Below are 16,229 nucleotides of genomic sequence, written 5' to 3'. Positions count from 1 at the left end.
CTCGTGCCTTTGGCGGAACTTCTGTCTGAGATTGCTTTAGTCACTGCGTGCAGACCGCCCTCTTCCCCAAGTGCTGCTCCCTTCAGGCAAGCTCCTACCAGTGTTCTCAACCCCTTTCTTCTGTGGGTCAACTTTTAAAGCTGTAAGCAACTGTAGAGCAGGTTTAGGGTCTCAGCGACCTGAGCGCTAGGTGGGCCCACCTCCAGGACGTGTCTTTATGCAGATGGGGTCACACAGCCTGTACCTGCCAAACTGGCTTTCCTCTCACAGTCGAACTCCCTCGGGGCTCGCCAAGGGTGGGCATCTGGACGCCTTTCTTTGCTTGGAGAGTCCGTGGGGGTGGACCGGGGGGGTGGGGCTGTTTCTCCAGATCGGGGCCATGATGAATAAAGCTGCTGTGAGCATCTGTGTAGAGGTTTTTTATCGTGAATATAGTTTCCTTTTCTCTGGTATAAAAGTCAGGAGCTCAGTTGCTGGGTCATCGTGGGAAACCCCGTCTTAGTGGAGCGGGAGCAGCCCAGCCGTGCCCTGAGAGCCTGCCCGCCCATGTGTTCCCGCCAGCTCTGTCCCAGCACCCCAGCAGTGCTTGGCACTGCCTCTCGTCTCTGTGGCCCTGATTCTGCGTGCGGTCTCAGCATGCGCCGCCCTGGTGGCTGGCGAGCGGCTCACGCCTGCTGTTTGCCCTCAGGGCGTCTTCTTCCTGAGACACCTGTTCTCGCTGTTGTTGCTTCTACTCAGTCCCTCGTTCAGTCCGGCTCTTCGTGATCCCGTGGACTGCAGCCCTCCGAGCTCCCTGTCCTTCACTGTCTCAGCAGGTGTTCCTTCTGCCCAGAACTCCTTTTTCTCTGGTGTGTCATTCACTTCAGTTCAGTCGCTCCGTTGTGTCCGACTCTTTGCGACCCCATGGACTGCAGCATGCCAGGCCTCCCTGTCCATCACCAACTCCCGGAGTTCACTCAGACCCATGTCCATTGAGTCGGTGATGCCATCCAACCATCTCATCCTCTGTCGTCCCCTTCTCCTCCTGCCCCCAATCTTTCCCAGCATCAGGGTCTTTTCCAATGAGTCAGCTCTTTGCATCAGGTGGCCAAAGTACTGGAGTTTCAGCTCCAGCATCAGTCCTTCCAGTGAATATTCAGGGTTGATTTCCTTTGGGATGGGCTGGTTTAGGATTTGTGGCCCTTGCCCGCTTCCTGCTTGGTTCATTGAAGGTTTTACTGTGGAATGTTGAGAGTTCACATATTCTAGACGCTGGTCCTCTGCCAGAAATGCCTTAATGGGGTATTTTGCTAAGCAGAGGCTCTTCATTTTGATGAAGTCCAGTTCACTGACTTTTCCTTATATGCATGATGTTTTTAGTGTCAAGTTAAGAACTCTTTGCCAAGGCCTGGTGGCCAAAGACTTTCTCCTGTTTGTTTTTCCCTTAAAGTTTTTATAGTTTTAGATTAAGTTCCTTATCGATTTTGTGTTACTTTTTACGTGAAAGTCCTTTTTGCCCAGGACTGCCTGAGCGCTCCAGCTCGTCTGTTGGGAAGGCTGTCCCTCCTCCATTGACTGGCTTTTGTACCTTTGTCTAAAGCCCGTTAAGCCCATTCTGTCGTGATGGCCTGTGCCAGTCCTCTGCTGGAACCACACACTCCTTTTCACTGTGGCCACGTCCCAGGCTTTACGCCCATGGGATGACCGCTCACCTCATCCTCCTGGATGGAGTTCAAATATTGCAAAGTATTTCTATCATAGCAAAATAGAATATTGCAGAACATTCTTTCATCATGCCCCGTGGCGTGTCCAGGGTCTAAGCATCCAGTGGTGTGTCGACCTCCCTGGTCTCTCCTGGGTTTGGGCCACATGCTCCGGAAGCTGCCCTTCTCAGCCGCGTCATCCACACGCTTTCCTTCCAGCGATGCTGTGACGGCGTCCGTGGGAGCCCCGGCCCAGAGGCCGGTTCCGGTTCACAGCGCTGTCTGTCATCTGTCCTGCAGGTTGGGGACATCGTCATGGTCAAGGAGGACGAGACCTTCCCCTGTGACCTGATCTTCCTGTCCAGCAGCCGTGCGGACGGGACCTGCCACGTGACCACCGCCAGCCTGGATGGGGAGTCCAGCCACAAAGTAACATGCCTGTTCTCTGCCCGTGGGACCCCCTCCTTCCCCTGGGAGCTGTGCTCCTGTGGCCGGAAGCTGCACAGGGAGTGAGGCTCTGTGTCCAGGGACCTCTCCTTCCCCTGGGAGCTGTGCTCCTGTGGCCAGAAACTGCACGGGGAGTGAAGCTCTGTGTTCAGGGACACCCCGCCCCGCCCCTTCCCCTGAGAGCTGTGCTCCGGTGGCCGGAAGCTGCACGGGGAGTGAGGCTCTGCATTCAGGGAGACCAGGGACTGTTTCCTCTCGTTTGCGTCTCCTCGATCCCCACTTTCTTCTTCCCACCCCAGCTCCCTAACCCTCAGCCTCTCCAGATAACAGAAGCAAGTCCATGTTCCTTTTTAGCTGCTGCTTAGCGAGGGCACCCAGTTAAGGACGTAAGGAAGAGATTGTTAGAATTTGGACGTTTTCATTTTACCTGTCAAAATCAGTGACTTCACCAGACTGGAATTGTATGGAAAGTGAGTCTTGATTTTGCCCGCTTATTACTTCAATGAGCATCTTTTTGTTAAAGTATCTTAGTAAGGATTTTCAGAAATGATGATTCATTTCTTACATTCAGTGTGGAGTTCTGTACTGGCAGCTGGTACTAAACAATTTTAATTAATGATCACAAATGAAAAGCACATAGCTGTTAATTTTAAGGATTTCACTGTTTTGAAAACACGGACTTTTGCAGGGAGTTTATGAAAGTGAGCCTGGCCTCTGGGTCCAGCATTTCTGAGGCTCTGGCTCCCGTGGACACAGGAGCTTCCCTGAGGGGCAAGCCCTGAAGGGCGCCCTGCTCCTCCCCTGTGGATGACCACAGTCTCATCACATGATGCCTGTAGGGTTTCCACACTCACTCTCAGGTTTTCTACATCCTGAATCCCAGGGGAGGAGCCTTGTGGCACAGTCGTCTGTACGGAGAGCAGTTTTGGGTGGAGGGTGCTCGGTGTTCAGTGGCCGTCAGAGCTTGAGGGAGGGGTCGTGTCCGCTCCTCCCCAGCCCAGGCGAGCCGTTTACACCCGACCACGGGCAGTGGGCTGCCGTCCACACCCCCACCCAAAGGGGGACGTCCCTGCCCAGACGCGGCCACCCTTCTCGGGAGCAGATGCCTCGAGGGTCCAGTGCATCACTGCGGTCAGGGGGAAGCCACACCCGTCCACACGTGGCCTGTGGCCAACGTCTGTGTTTGGGCTCCTGGGCTCGAGGCACCGGAGCTGTCTCCTCAAGAGCAGAGGAGGGGCCCTGTACTGGTCACACCTGCGGAGCGCTCCTGTCCGTCAGATGTGGACAGAGCTCTAGTGAGGACAGTTTAGAAGCTCCCCAGTGTGGGACGCGCCGGAGCTTTCACATGTTAGCCGGATGCTGTGATCGTGCCCCCGTCATTGTGAATCCTCACACGCTTGCCCGAGCTTACTCATCAGGGTTGGGGAGGAGATGGCGTCCTCCCAAGCCGGCCCACCTGTCCACCATTCCTGGTGCCCTCAGGGCCCATCTTCGCAAAATGGGGTCCCAGACCAGCAGCACCAGCAGCCCTGGGATCTGCTTAGAAATGTGGTTCTCGGGCGCCACCCAGACTGTTGGCCTCGGAGACTCTGGGGCAGGGCTGGGGCCGTGGCGTCTAGTCTGGACAGATGAACCCAGATGTCTGTTTTGGAGGAGAGCTGGGCTCGTTGAGGACGCTGGCTGAGGACGCTGTGCTGGCGCCTCTTGGGTGCAGGAATCACGCACGGGGGCACCTGTAGTCTTGTAACGTTTTACATCTGCAGACTCTGTCCCATACGGTAGCCAGGCTTTGTACTCAGGCTTATTTATGTGCATAAACATTAAACACCGGGGCTGCCCCAGGACGGGGCTCCCACTGCGGGGAGATTGTGTTGCTCGTTTGGGCTGTGACCCCCCATGTCCTGTCCGTTTGCAGACCCATTACGCAGTTCAGGACACAAAGGGGTTCCATTCGGAGGAAGACATCGACAGTCTCCACGCAACCATCGAGTGTGAGCAGCCCCAGCCTGACCTCTACAAGTAAGCCGGCCTCCTCCCCGGGTCCCCCGCCCCTTGCCCCCAGGGCCTGGCTCCTGGCTGGCTGGGGGTGGGTGTGTGTGCATCACTGGGGAAGCCCAGGCCCCTCCGATCTCTAGCTCTCTGTTCAGATACTTGAAAAGGCTTCGTGGAACTAAACGTGTTGAAGAAAAATGAATTTTTTGTGCTTCGAGGAAGTCATTTTAAGAAATGTCATTTAAGTCATTTAAGTCATGAGCAAGTAAAAGCAGGGCGGGGAAGAAGCGTGGTTGAGCCCCCCACCCCTGTGTTCCCGGGAGGACCTCAGCCCTTCTTAGAGACGGAGGTACGGGGTGGGGGCGGTCCAGGAGCCAGGGTCTCAGGTCCTGTTCCCTCCCGCCCCCCTGCCGCCCTGGCAGTGACCTGACCCTCCCGCCCCCAGGTTCGTCGGCCGCATAAATGTTTACAACGATCAGAATGACCCTGTGGTGAGGTGAGTTCTCTGCTGCTTGTGAACGCTGGGGGGCTTCATGTCTATCGTTCAATTAAACGTGGTTCTTTTCCTGATGAGAGCTGTTCATGGTCGCTGTACAGTGGGTTTGAGGGGGTTCTGTCTGACTAGAGTCTGGGCTCTGTCCCGTGGCTGGTTTGAGGGGGTCCTTTCTGACTAGAGTCTGGATTCTGTCCCGTGGCTGATTTGAGGGGGTCCTTTCTGACTAGAGTCTGGGCTCTGTCCCTTGGCTGGTTTGAGGAAGTCCTGTCTGACTAGAGTCTGGGCTCTGTCCCGTGGCTGGTTTGAGGGGGTTCCTTTCTGACTAGAGTCTGGGCTCTGTCCCATGGCTGATTTGAGGGTGTCCTGCCTGACTAGAGTCTGGGCTCTGTCCTTTAATTGGTTTGAGGGGAGTCCTTTCTGACTAGAGTCTGGATTCTTTCCCATGGCTGGTTTGAGGGGGTCCTTTCTGACCAGAGTCTGGGCTCTGTCCCTTGGCTGGTTTGAGGAAGTCCTGTCTGACTAGAGTCTGGGCTCTGTCCCATGGCTGATTTGAGGAAGTCCTTTCTGATTAGAGTCTGGGCTCTGTCCCTTGGCTGGTTTGAGGGGGTCCTTTCTGACTAGAGTCTGGGCTCTGTCCCATGGCTGATTTGAGGAAGTCCTTTCTGACTAGAGTCTGGGCTCTGTCCCTTGGCTGGTTTGAGGGGGTCCTTTCTGACTAGAGTCTGGGCTCTGTCCCATGGCTGATTTGAGGAAGTCCTTTCTGATTAGAGTCTGGGCTCTGTCCCTTGGCTGGTTTGAGGGGGTCCTTTCTGACTAGAGTCTGGGCTCTGTCCCGTGGCTGGTTTGAGGGAGTCCTGCCTGACTAGAATCTGGGCTCTGTCCCGTGGCTGGTTTCTCTGGTACATACGTCTGGATGTGTTAACACACTAACCACACCATGGAGAATGTTCTCCCGAGAGTCTGCTGAGGGTGCCATCACAGCAGATGACGGGAGGGTGCGGTTCCCCGTTAGAAACACCTTCCGTAGCTGAACAGACTATGAGGCCGAATGGCTTCTGACTTGGAGGCCGTCGGATCGGCTGCGTGAATCTGCTCGTGGTCATCTCCGGGCACCTTCTTGCCCTGGACATCGGGGATGTGCCTCCCAAGGGCCTGTTCCGGGTTCACGCCCACCAGGGATGGGAACCTGCTGCAGGGGATGCACAGTGACCGGTGTAGGTCCCAGCTGGGCATCCACTCCCAGACCGCTGGCGGCTGGGAGCTGACTCGGCCCCGAGGCTTCGGACCCCGCTCAGCCCGGCCGTGGGCTCTGCGGCCTCCGCTTCCCAGGCCCGGGGACGTTTTACCCGCGCGAGGTCTCGAGGTCTGCACTGAGGGGACTGCCTTTGAAGTCCTTTTCCACAAACCCTGCTGGTCAGAGATTGATTTTCCTCCAGTTCACACGTCTTCAGATTGCTGGTGTTCTGGTATTACCGTGTGTATTAAAGAAAACACTGGCAAGAAAATGGAGATTAATGTCGAATAAGTAGTTGCGGGGTTTCTCTCCTTGAGAGGCTCCAGGAATTGCTTGTTTTAAGGAAGCAGTTGGCACCTTTTTAGCGTGTGTTTATCCCCACTCTTCATCAGCAGGTTAGCAAGAGCTTTCCAGACCTGTGGAGGCCTTGCCTTGGTCTTTCTTAAACACATATTGTTCTAAACGTGAATGGCTGGTTAGTGAGGAGAACCAACCTGTATTCTTGTGCCTCGTGAGGATTAATTTGTATTTGAAGGAGGGTGGATAGATTGAGCTGGCTCCATAGCACCAGTGGGTGAACCTGGAGAAGTCAGCACGGCTGGTTTTCCTTATTTGATATTTGTACAAAGTTGACGCCTGAGTCTCTTGAGAGAGAATTACTGTTACCGTATTCTGATACTTTATCTAGTTTTGCTTGTTTTAGTATTTATACTAAAGTCAGCAGATTTTTAATATTTGGATGTTTAAAGATGTTTATAAATTCGTGGTGTGGACAGATATGAATTGTATATCCAATTTCTGGATCCTTTCTGAGTGATGTTTCTTCATCCTCCTGTCCAAACCAGGAGCAAAGTGCTTTTTAAAATAAGTTATTTTTAGACACCAGAGACACTGTATGAAGGGCCACTTGTTTCCGTAAACACCTTGGACGTGCGCTGCCGTGTTTGCCGACAGAGGCTGACAGTGCCTGTAACAGAAATGGACGCGTGTGTACCAGGGCGCCCGTCCCACGAGGCTGTCGGGCTGGGGACCACGCCCTGAGACCGCGGACGGCCCTGGGCAGACCCCTCGGGTCAGGGCGTCCCAGCCAGCGCGCCCCGCGGGGCAGGCCCTCTGTCTCATCTTCACCCTGATGTGGTCCTGAGCCGGGTCAGCTGAGTACACGGGATGCATTCACGCTTATATCGTTCAGTAAGTCCTCAGCCTCCCTTGGTAAAAGGAAATCAAATGCTAATTGAATGAAAAGAAAACTTGAGCAAATTTTCCCCTCTACCCCAAATCCCTTTACTCTCCAAAGAAAATCAGGAGAACATTGTAGATGTAAAGTTAGTGAACCTGAATCTGCTTCTGATTCCCTTTCTGCTCTTGGGAAATGAGAAGAAATGATTACTCGGTCAACAGAGGGAACCACTGGCCCCCGAACCCCTAAAGGCAGAGTTTGTCGGCTGTTGAGTTGACTCATCTCACTGTTGAGTCCCAAGTGCTTGTTTTCACATGAATGGTTTTTAACTTCCTCGGTCGCCCCAGCACAGCAGTGCACGGGTCACTGCAGACTCACAGGCCAGCTGCGTCCAGGGCCTGCAGCTTGGCTGCGTGCTTGTGGGTGCCTCACTGAGCCCCCAGCGCCTCTCTGAAAGCCAGACTGTGTTAATGTGTGTGATACTCCCCCAGGATGTGCTAGAAACAGCTCAGTGAGTCGCGGGCACCACTTGGCATCCCCAGCGCAGCCGGCCTCAGATGTGAAGCTTGTTAGGGCGGGTTTCCGGGCTGGTCTGTGGGGTGGCACTTCTGGGGAGGGCCCTGGTGCTGCTGGTGGTGAGACCCTCGCTGTCTCTAATGGAGTGGCATCAAAGCCTTGGGGGCCACCCAGTGGGTCTGGGGCCCTGATGGAGCTGACTGTGGGAATCTCCCAGCAGACGGTTCTTACTGGCCCCAGGGAAAGAGTGCCTGCCTTTCCTGGGGCTCGGCTAGAGTTCATAGTCCAGATACAGGCGGATCTACACTGAGATGGTTTCCTCGTGAGATGCAGTGTCGAGCCTGTGAGCTGCTTCTCCACTGCCCTGTTTCCTGTCGTCCTTCTCTTTGCAGGTCATTAGGATCGGAAAACCTGCTTCTTAGAGGAGCCACGCTGAAGAACACCGAGAAAATCTTTGGTAAATGTTCTAATTAGTGAATTATTAACACTAGCTGCTAAGACTAAGGGCCCCGTAAGCAGTTAAAATCCGTGGAGGTGCCTGAAAGTGTCTCTTTGTGCTCTGAGGTGCTGTGGATTTATGGTGGCGAATTGTCCTAAGAAAACCAGTCTGCACGCACGACCACAGTCCCCCAGGGACGTGTCAGGGCGCTGCCTGCGCACTGAGCGCCTGCAGCTGGTGACTCAAGCATGAAGTCATGCCTGTGAAAGAATTCACACACGCTCTGCAGGAAGTTCTTTTAATGGCTGTGTTTCTTTGTTAGTAGCTTCCATTTCCAGGGGGTTAATTTTTATGTTTTAACTGATACACAAGTAATACACGTGTGTCTTATTGTTGGGAAACCCAAATAACTAGAATCTGAACTTGTTTTTAAAAAAGTACAGATTGCTCCCTACGTATGCAGGAAGAAAAAAAGTCTTTGGTCTAAAGAATCTTTTTGTATGACTTTTTATGAACAGCTAGCTGGCCTAGAAAAATGTAAAGTACGCTTTATTTTGTCCAGAATTCCGCGTGTGCCTCTCTGCGTGTGCCTTACCGTGTAGCAGCAGACAGACACAGCTGTGCGGCTGCTGTGTCATCTACTCTCTGCTTTACAGGTGTTGCTATTTACACGGGCATGGAAACCAAGATGGCACTGAACTATCAATCCAAGTCCCAGAAGCGATCTGCTGTTGAAAAGTAAGCTCGTATATCCCATGGATTGAATCGCATAAAGAGCCTACAGCCATACCACCCTGGTGCGCCCCATCTCATCTGAATCACGTAAAAATCCTGACTTCCACTGTCGCAAACCCCGGCAGTGGTGAAATCGTTTTCCTCTTGGTCTGATCAGCAACTCCGTGAGGTCTGACAGACGACAGTTGGGCTGATGATTTAGATCTTAGACGGACCATCTTATTTCATGGGGCTGTGGAGGCCTTGCACCCAGCCACATGTAGACTCCCACCTGAGTGCAGACAGCTGGGCCAAGGCCAGCTGTGGACGCCATCAGGTCCTCCTGTGAAAAAGTCAAAATTACGTCGCTTTTCCTCACACCGAGGACAGTGTGAGCAGAGCCAACAGTCTTCACTAAACAGTAAAATCCTTTTGATAATAAGTCAGGACAGAGTTGGGTTTGTAAGAAAATGTGGCCCAGGTGGTGTCTTCTTTGCCTCACAAAATACAGTGCGTCCCTAACCTGAGGTGGACGACTGGGTGACCACACGTGGTGAAGTGAAGAGATACTGGCTCCTTAGTGATTTGGGGGTGACGGTCGGGGCACCATTGTCTGCTGTTGGCAAGTTGACCTCCAAGTGGAATCCTGGGTCTCTGCCCACCTGTGGCTGCATCAGCTGTGAAGTTGGGCTGTCGGTTCTTATTAAGGAAGGATGCTTAGTTTCCAGATGTCTGCATTGACAAATCAGTCTCAGATACTGGAAAATCAGACCTCCTTCATAGGCTCCTAAGGACTGGCTAAGGACTCAGCAGTTTTCCTACTCAAGGCGTTCGCTCATTCCCTCCTGCCTTCCTCCAGGTTGGGAACGCACAGGCTGATGCTTCGCAGTAGAAGACGTTGGTTTCCGGGGCTTCTGTGAATTAAGAGCCTTAGACCATGCAGAAGCCCCCTGAGCAGGGCGGCCGTGCCCTGCGCTCCTGTCCACCAGAGTTCCCTGCCCCCAGCTCTGTCCTTGTGGCCCCAAACACAGGCCAGTGGCCAGAGTGGACGCACATGTAGACAAGCTTGCCTTTGCCGCTCGGACAGTTGGTCGGGGGGTCCCTTTGCTGTGTTGTTCCTGTCTGCTCGCAGCGTGCTCATTCCGACGTTCAACAGCCCGCTCCGGGTTCCTGGGGGAGCAGGCACCCAGTCTCCACGCCCGTCTTGTGTTTCAGATCGATGAACGTGTTCCTCGTCGTGTACCTGTGCATCCTTATCAGCAAGGCACTCATCAACACCGCGCTGAAGTACGTGTGGCAGAGCGAGCCGTCCCGGGACGAGCCGTGGTACAACCGGAAGACGGAGGCGGAGAGACAGAGGAACCTGGTACAGCGAGGCGCCCGTGGGCGGGTGCTGTGGACGCCTGGGGGCACGGGATGATGAGCTGTTGGTAGTAGACACGCTGGTGACAGTGAAAGAATCAGCTGCCCCCGCCCCCCATAGGTGCTGGTTGCTCCGCCTTCTTTGGGTATTTGAATATTCGGGTCTGGAAAAGTATCAGCTTCCATCCTAAATCCATAAGGACGAACCTTAAACCTTGGGAGCGTGGCGTCTTAACCACTGGGCCACCAGTCAAGTCCCCAGTGTGTTAATTTGATTAAATCTCCTCTACTTAGGGGCTTCCCTGGTGGCTCAGATGGTGAAGCATCTGCCTGCAATGCAGGAGACCCGGGTTCGATCCCTGGGTCGGGACGATCCCCTAGAGTAGGAAATGGCCACCCACTCCAGCATTCTTGCCTGGAAAATCCCATGGTCGTAGGAGCCTGATAGGTTACAGTCCATGGGGTTGCAAAGAGTCAGACACGACTGAGCGACTTTCCTTCCACTTCCACTTCTGCTTAAAATGGTGCCGTTTTCTGGCTGGGCCTACCGCATCTGCCTGAGCCATGTGCAGATCCCAGCCTGGGCCCCTGCCTCTTTCCTGAGCTCAGTCCAGCCTCCCAGGAGACTAAATGGCTCAGAAATAAGGACGAAACTAGACAGAAAAGCCGCTTATCCAGACCTAAGCTTGGTCATTTGCTGGAATCTCAGAGGAAACAGTAATCCACTGTTTGGTGTCCTCTGGGCTCTCGGCGGGAGGCCCCCACTGTCTCCAGGTGTGACTCACAGGTGGCCGTCCCCTGACCCCGCCCACCAGCACAGGTGTGGGGCCGCCCCGTCCTGGGCCAGCCTCGGCGCCCAAGTGGGCGGACAGAGGAAAGCAGGCGGCCCCCGACGCCCAGGTGGTCTTCACCTTTGGGTCTGAAGCACCTGTATTCAAAAGCACCACTTGCTGAGCTGGGCCAGCTAAGCTGAGCTCCAGCTGTGCAGCGCTGGCGGTGACCACGCTGCGCCGTCTCAGTTCCTCAGAGCCTTCACGGACTTCCTGGCCTTCATGGTTCTCTTCAACTACATCATTCCCGTGTCCATGTACGTCACTGTGGAGTTGCAGAAGTTCCTGGGCTCCTACTTCCTCACCTGGGACGAGGAGATGTTTGACGAGGAGATGGGGGAAGGGCCGCTGGTCAACACCTCGGATCTGAACGAGGAGCTGGGGCAGGTCAGTGTCTCCGGAGCTGTGTTCTCTCGCTGGCTGGTGGGGGAGCCCCTCGCACCTGCGTCCTTGGGTTTCCAGAGGCCATGTGACTCTCAGCCTGCAGCAGACGCCCTGGGTGTTCGGAGGGGGATGCTGCCATCCCTGAGCAGATACGACTTACACCTGAAAGACGGCAGCAGATTCCCCCTCCTTGTGTGACAGAGGTGGTGCTTCTGTGTCGACAGGTTAGGCAGACTCGTGACGTTCACTCACCGACACCGGCTCACCCGTGGCCTTTCTAAGTGGTGCTGATTCTGCGTTTCGGGGGCCTGGATTGGGGTGAATCAGCAGTGAGGCCTCAGCTCCCCCAGCCATCCTCTCAGGCCTCATGGCCCGAGGTCATCACTGTCAGGGTGGGCAGAGTGAGACTGAGCTTCAGTCTCTGGCATAAAGAGAGTTCAAAACCCCTCCACTGAGCTGTCCAGGCTGCCAGCTTGGGGCCTGAGCTCTGTGCTGCCTTGACCTGCTAAGTGGGTGTGATAGCCAGGACCTGCCCTGCAGAGGGCACGTGGGTGGGAGCCCCGAGCAGGAGCACCGTGGAGGGGGCAGAGGGTGGGGGTCCGAGCCCCTCGGGGGCAGCACTGGCAGCAGAGCCGCGTCCGCAGGTGGAGTATGTGTTCACGGACAAGACGGGCACCCTCACGGAGAACAACATGGAGTTCAAGGAGTGCTGTGTGGAGGGCCACGTGTGCGTGCCGCACGCCGTCTGCAATGGCCAGGTGCTCCCTGACGCCTCCGCCATCGATATGATCGACGCCTCCCCGGGCGCCAGTGGGCGGGTAGGTGCTCGTGCTTCCCGCCCTTGTCCTGCCCCCTCCCTTCCCACGGGCGTGTCTCAGGACACAGCAAGGGCACCTCCTGTCCCGGGGTCTGGGACTCGCAGGAAGGAAAGATGTGGGTGCAGGCGTCCCCGAGGGCGTCCCCAGTGAATCCAGCCGTCTCATTGGGGCTGGAGACCACTCACGTCACACTGAGAGTGAGTGCGTGCTCACGCATGGACACACTCACAGGGACCCAGTCACAGGCACGGGCACACCTATGCTCACACAAGCTGCACAGTTGTGCACACGCATACACGTGGACACGCACACACACAGCCTGCCGCTGCAGCTCCAGGTCTCACTCCCTCAGGGAGGGGCGTTGCCCTCATCAGCAGTCACCCCGGAGGCCCTTCCAGAAACTTGAACCTGCCGCCTCCCTGCGTCCACGTTCATCTCGTCTGGCCTGGACTCCGCCACCACCCCCAGGGGCAGAGCTAACACTCCCCACCCCCGACGGCTGCAGGCCCGGCCGCGTTGGTTGTCGTCTTCTGTTTGGGTTCCTTCTGTCTTAAGTGGACGTGCTTAGAGCTGTGGGTTGTGCTGTGTTTCAGGAGCGGGAGGAGCTGTTTTTCCGGGCCCTCTGTCTCTGCCACACCATCCAGGTGAAGGATGACGATGAGGTGGATGGGCCCCAGAAGTCACCAGACTCGGGGAAGCGCTCCGCATACATCTCGTCCTCGCCCGACGAGGTGGCCCTGGTCGAGGGCATCCAGAGGTGCGTGTCGGGCGACTCTGGTCCTGGAGGCTGGGTGTCCTGGGCGCTGTCCACCGTCACCGTGGACGTGTCCTGGGAGCATCCTGACCAGGCCCTTGGGCCTGGGGCGTTCCGCTGGGGTGGGGGCCAGGCGGCCACTGCCTCTGGGCTCAGGCCGTCCTCTGATTCCCAGGCACTGGATGTGGCTTCCTCCTGCTATCTTAGATGGTGGTTTCCCTCCTAACTTCTGCATAAACTAGAGGCCCCTGCAAACACTCACAGACGTTTTTAAGATGCAGTCTTAGGATCCTTTATGACAAGTCTTCCTCATCCATCCTAAAAAATTGAGGTCAAGCAACTTGCAGGGTCCCACAGCGTGAGAAGGGCTGGGCTGGATGCTGCAGCTCTCTCACCGCTCACTCCTGTGAGTCCTGTCCCGCCAGCTCCTTCACGTCTCTTTACTGGGCGTTGTTGCTGCCTCCTGACACGGGGCTCCACGCAAACACTTGGGAGAACACTTCTCTCCAGATGGTAATTTCATGTCGTCCCGTTCTCATCGCCGATGACCCTGATTTAACTCTGAAGGTGCGGGATTCACTGCACAGCACAGGGAACTAAGCCAGAGCCTCCTAACAACTTGTAGCAGAATGTGAGCTGCGTAAAGAACCAAGTCACACTGCTGTGCATCTGAAACTCACCATAGAGTGAGCCAGCCGCCTTCAGTTAAAAAATCACCACAGAGTGAGCCAGCCGCCTTCAGTTAAAAACTCACCACAGAGTGAGCCAGCCGCCTTCAGTTAAAAACTCACCATAGAGTGAGCCAGCCGCCTTCAGTTAAAAAATCACCATAGTGTAAGCCAGCCGCCTTCAGTTAAAAACTCACCATAGAGTGAGCCAGCCGCCTTCAGTTAAAAACTCACCATAGAGTGAGTCAGCCGCCTTCAGTTAAAAACTCACCATAGAGTGAGCCAGCCGCCTTCAGTTAAAAAATCAGCAAGGGCTCTTACCTTCCCCTTCACTGCCCTCGGAGCATGGGCATCAGACACCCCTAGTCTAATTGGAACCGTGTTTTTGTCGTGGACTAAATGCTGCATTTTTCCTGCCATTTGACAGTGATAATCAGGTGTGTGTGTTGTGTGTTCAACATACGTATTCACGCGCACCTAGGGGAGAGTTCTCAGAGCGAGTGAGACCTGTCTCTTGGAAAACGAGCGCTCAGGCAGTAAGGCACATTCAGTCGCAGGGACCGCCCCTGAGCCGCCTCTCCTCCGGCAGCAGCTCCCGCCGGACCAGCGGGCCCTGGCCCACGGGCTGCAGCGCCTGCGCACTGTCAGGGCTGCTGTGGTGCTCGAGTGTGCGTCCTCCTCCCGTGAGCTCCTTGCACCAGGAGCCGGGCCGCTTGCTCTAGCCCGTCGCTGGGCCGGTGTGGGTGGAGCTCCCGCGCCTGCCGGTGTTGGATGCACGTCAGGAGTCGAGTGCCCTGCGGCCCCGTGTTGAGCTGGGCTGTGGTTTCCTTGTCAGTAGACCGAGCGTCCGCCTGGAGATTGACAGGCTCCCAGAGTCCTAATTCTGACGTCGTAACCTCTGAAGGGCCCCCCTGATAGTAGAGACAGGGCCCACTCCCCAGACCTGCTGCCCTGCAGCGTCACCAGTAGGAAGCAGCTCATCACGTGTGAAGCGCCGAGCAGCCATTCCCACGTCCAGTTCCCTGGGCTCGTGGAGAATTTTCTCAGACAGTGAATAAATTCAGCACTGACTTCGCCACGCAGCTTACAGTCTCCGTTTTACTAGAAGCATTTCTTCTCCAAAAGGAAAGCTTTCCCAAAGTACGAAACAGAAGTATCTGTGAGGAGGAAAGAGGTCCACTTTAACCCCTGGGTTTGTCTGCCCCGCAGATTTGGTTTCACGTACCTGAGGCTGAAGGACAATTACATGGAGCTGCTGAACAGGGACAATGACGTCGAGAGGTGAGGACACCCCTGGATGGGAGGGGAATATAGCACTGTCTTCCCAGTGTTTTCTTACCGGAGAAAATACCAAATTCTCTGTACTTTTCCCATGACTCTTCCTCCCTCTTCTCGGTAATGACCCCAAGCACGTTGCCAGAACGCCCTGGGAGTCTGAGTTGGATGCTTAGGGGCGAGGTTGGGTGGTGGTGCAGCGTCCAACAGGCTTGGGTGAAGCCATGTGGTGTCCGTTTCACTGCAGGAGTTTGGGAACCTTCTAGTCCGTTCTGACACCCCGAGGCCATGCTCTGACCCCCACAAGAGGGAAGACGTAAGCCCTCCCCCTGGAGTGGCCCCGGGACCCTGTGTCCTCAGAGCCCGTTCCAGGCCGTGGAGCGTGGGGTCCTGTAGAAACACTGAGCAGGAGATGGACGGGGGGTTTCACTTTCCATATCGACCTTCGGGGACTGTCCAGTCTGAAAGTGCTGGCCCCGGGGACACGTGGTGTGTCTCGATTTTGACTTGGACGATGGGTTGTCCATCTCTCCTTGGCAATAAGCATTACTGGGCTATCATGGAGATGGCGCAGTTGGTAAGGAATATAACCTTTGGTGACGATGATCTCAAAGAACAGGATTTCCGTTCTGGAAAAGTAGACTCCCAGGGTGTGGGGGAGGTGGTGAACCCTTGACTCCAGAAGGGGCTTCTGGGTTCTCTAGCCACGGTCAGCCGCGGCTCCTCCCCAAAGCACTTGGGGGCCTCTGGGCGCTGTGGTGTGACCCCTGGGAGGGCAGGGACCCTGCTGTCCGGCTCCTGGTCTCCAGCTGGACAGGCAGGTGAGAGCACCTCTCAGGCCATCCCCACCGCTCGGTGCGGCCGGAGATTCCTGGGCAGCCTCACGCCGTGCCCGGCTGACACCCACCCGCTGCTTCAGGGGCCGTGTCACCTGCAGGGGAGGCTGGTCGTTACCCAGATGCTGTGACTCACGGAGCCACGTGAACGTCAAAACGAGTTTTCAATCTCTCTTTCAGGTTTGAGTTGCTGGAAATCTTGAGTTTCGACTCAGTAAGAAGGCGGATGAGTGTAATCGTCAAGTCTGCTACAGGTGGAAATTCCTTTCCTTTGATTTGTCAAATGGTCCCTGTGGTTGTGCTTTATTCTGATGCCTCAAGTCTGTGAGGCTCTAAGGCTTTAACCATTTGTTCTCCCTTTAAACACAGACACATCTGCACTAGCTGTTCACCTCCAGCCCTGTTTGGGCCCCAGCATCTTAGGCTGGCTTAGTCATCCTTGGATTTTCCCTCAAGGGGAAGTCTGGCGACCCATCCCGAGGTCAACTCCTCACCCACCCCTCAGTTTACACACAAGGCAGCCTGCGTCCTGGGTCCCCCACCCCATCCGCGCTGCAGACCCTCCCCTGGTCTGGACTGCCCACCTCAGACCCTCCCCTGGT

The 16,229-nt window shown here is 55.5% G+C and overlaps 1 protein-coding gene across 1 annotated transcript in view; it reads left to right on the top strand.

Moving 5' to 3' along the window:
- The window catches only part of ATP11A (ATPase, class VI, type 11A), a gene marked incomplete at its 5' end in the record, with an annotated part of 51,329 nt that overhangs the window by 3,938 nt on the left and 31,162 nt on the right, over positions 1–16,229 (top strand). Inside the window, 11 exons of the mRNA XM_010831452.1 lie at positions 1,902–2,111; positions 4,045–4,148; positions 4,567–4,617; positions 7,940–8,004; positions 8,643–8,724; positions 9,916–10,066; positions 11,082–11,279; positions 11,921–12,094; positions 12,688–12,851; positions 14,726–14,797; positions 15,808–15,881. Of these exons, the coding sequence (XP_010829754.1) occupies positions 1,902–2,111; positions 4,045–4,148; positions 4,567–4,617; positions 7,940–8,004; positions 8,643–8,724; positions 9,916–10,066; positions 11,082–11,279; positions 11,921–12,094; positions 12,688–12,851; positions 14,726–14,797; positions 15,808–15,881 (1,345 nt within the window). The remainder of the gene's footprint in view (positions 1–1,901; positions 2,112–4,044; positions 4,149–4,566; positions 4,618–7,939; positions 8,005–8,642; positions 8,725–9,915; positions 10,067–11,081; positions 11,280–11,920; positions 12,095–12,687; positions 12,852–14,725; positions 14,798–15,807; positions 15,882–16,229) is intronic.

Source organism: Bison bison, unplaced genomic scaffold (genome assembly GCF_000754665.1).
Source record: "Bison bison bison isolate TAMUID 2011002044 unplaced genomic scaffold, Bison_UMD1.0 scf7180017864527, whole genome shotgun sequence".
NCBI classification, from domain to species: Eukaryota; Metazoa; Chordata; class Mammalia; order Artiodactyla; family Bovidae; genus Bison; species Bison bison.
Note: the sequence above shows the minus strand (reverse complement) of the source record. Positions and strands in the feature narration are given on the sequence as shown.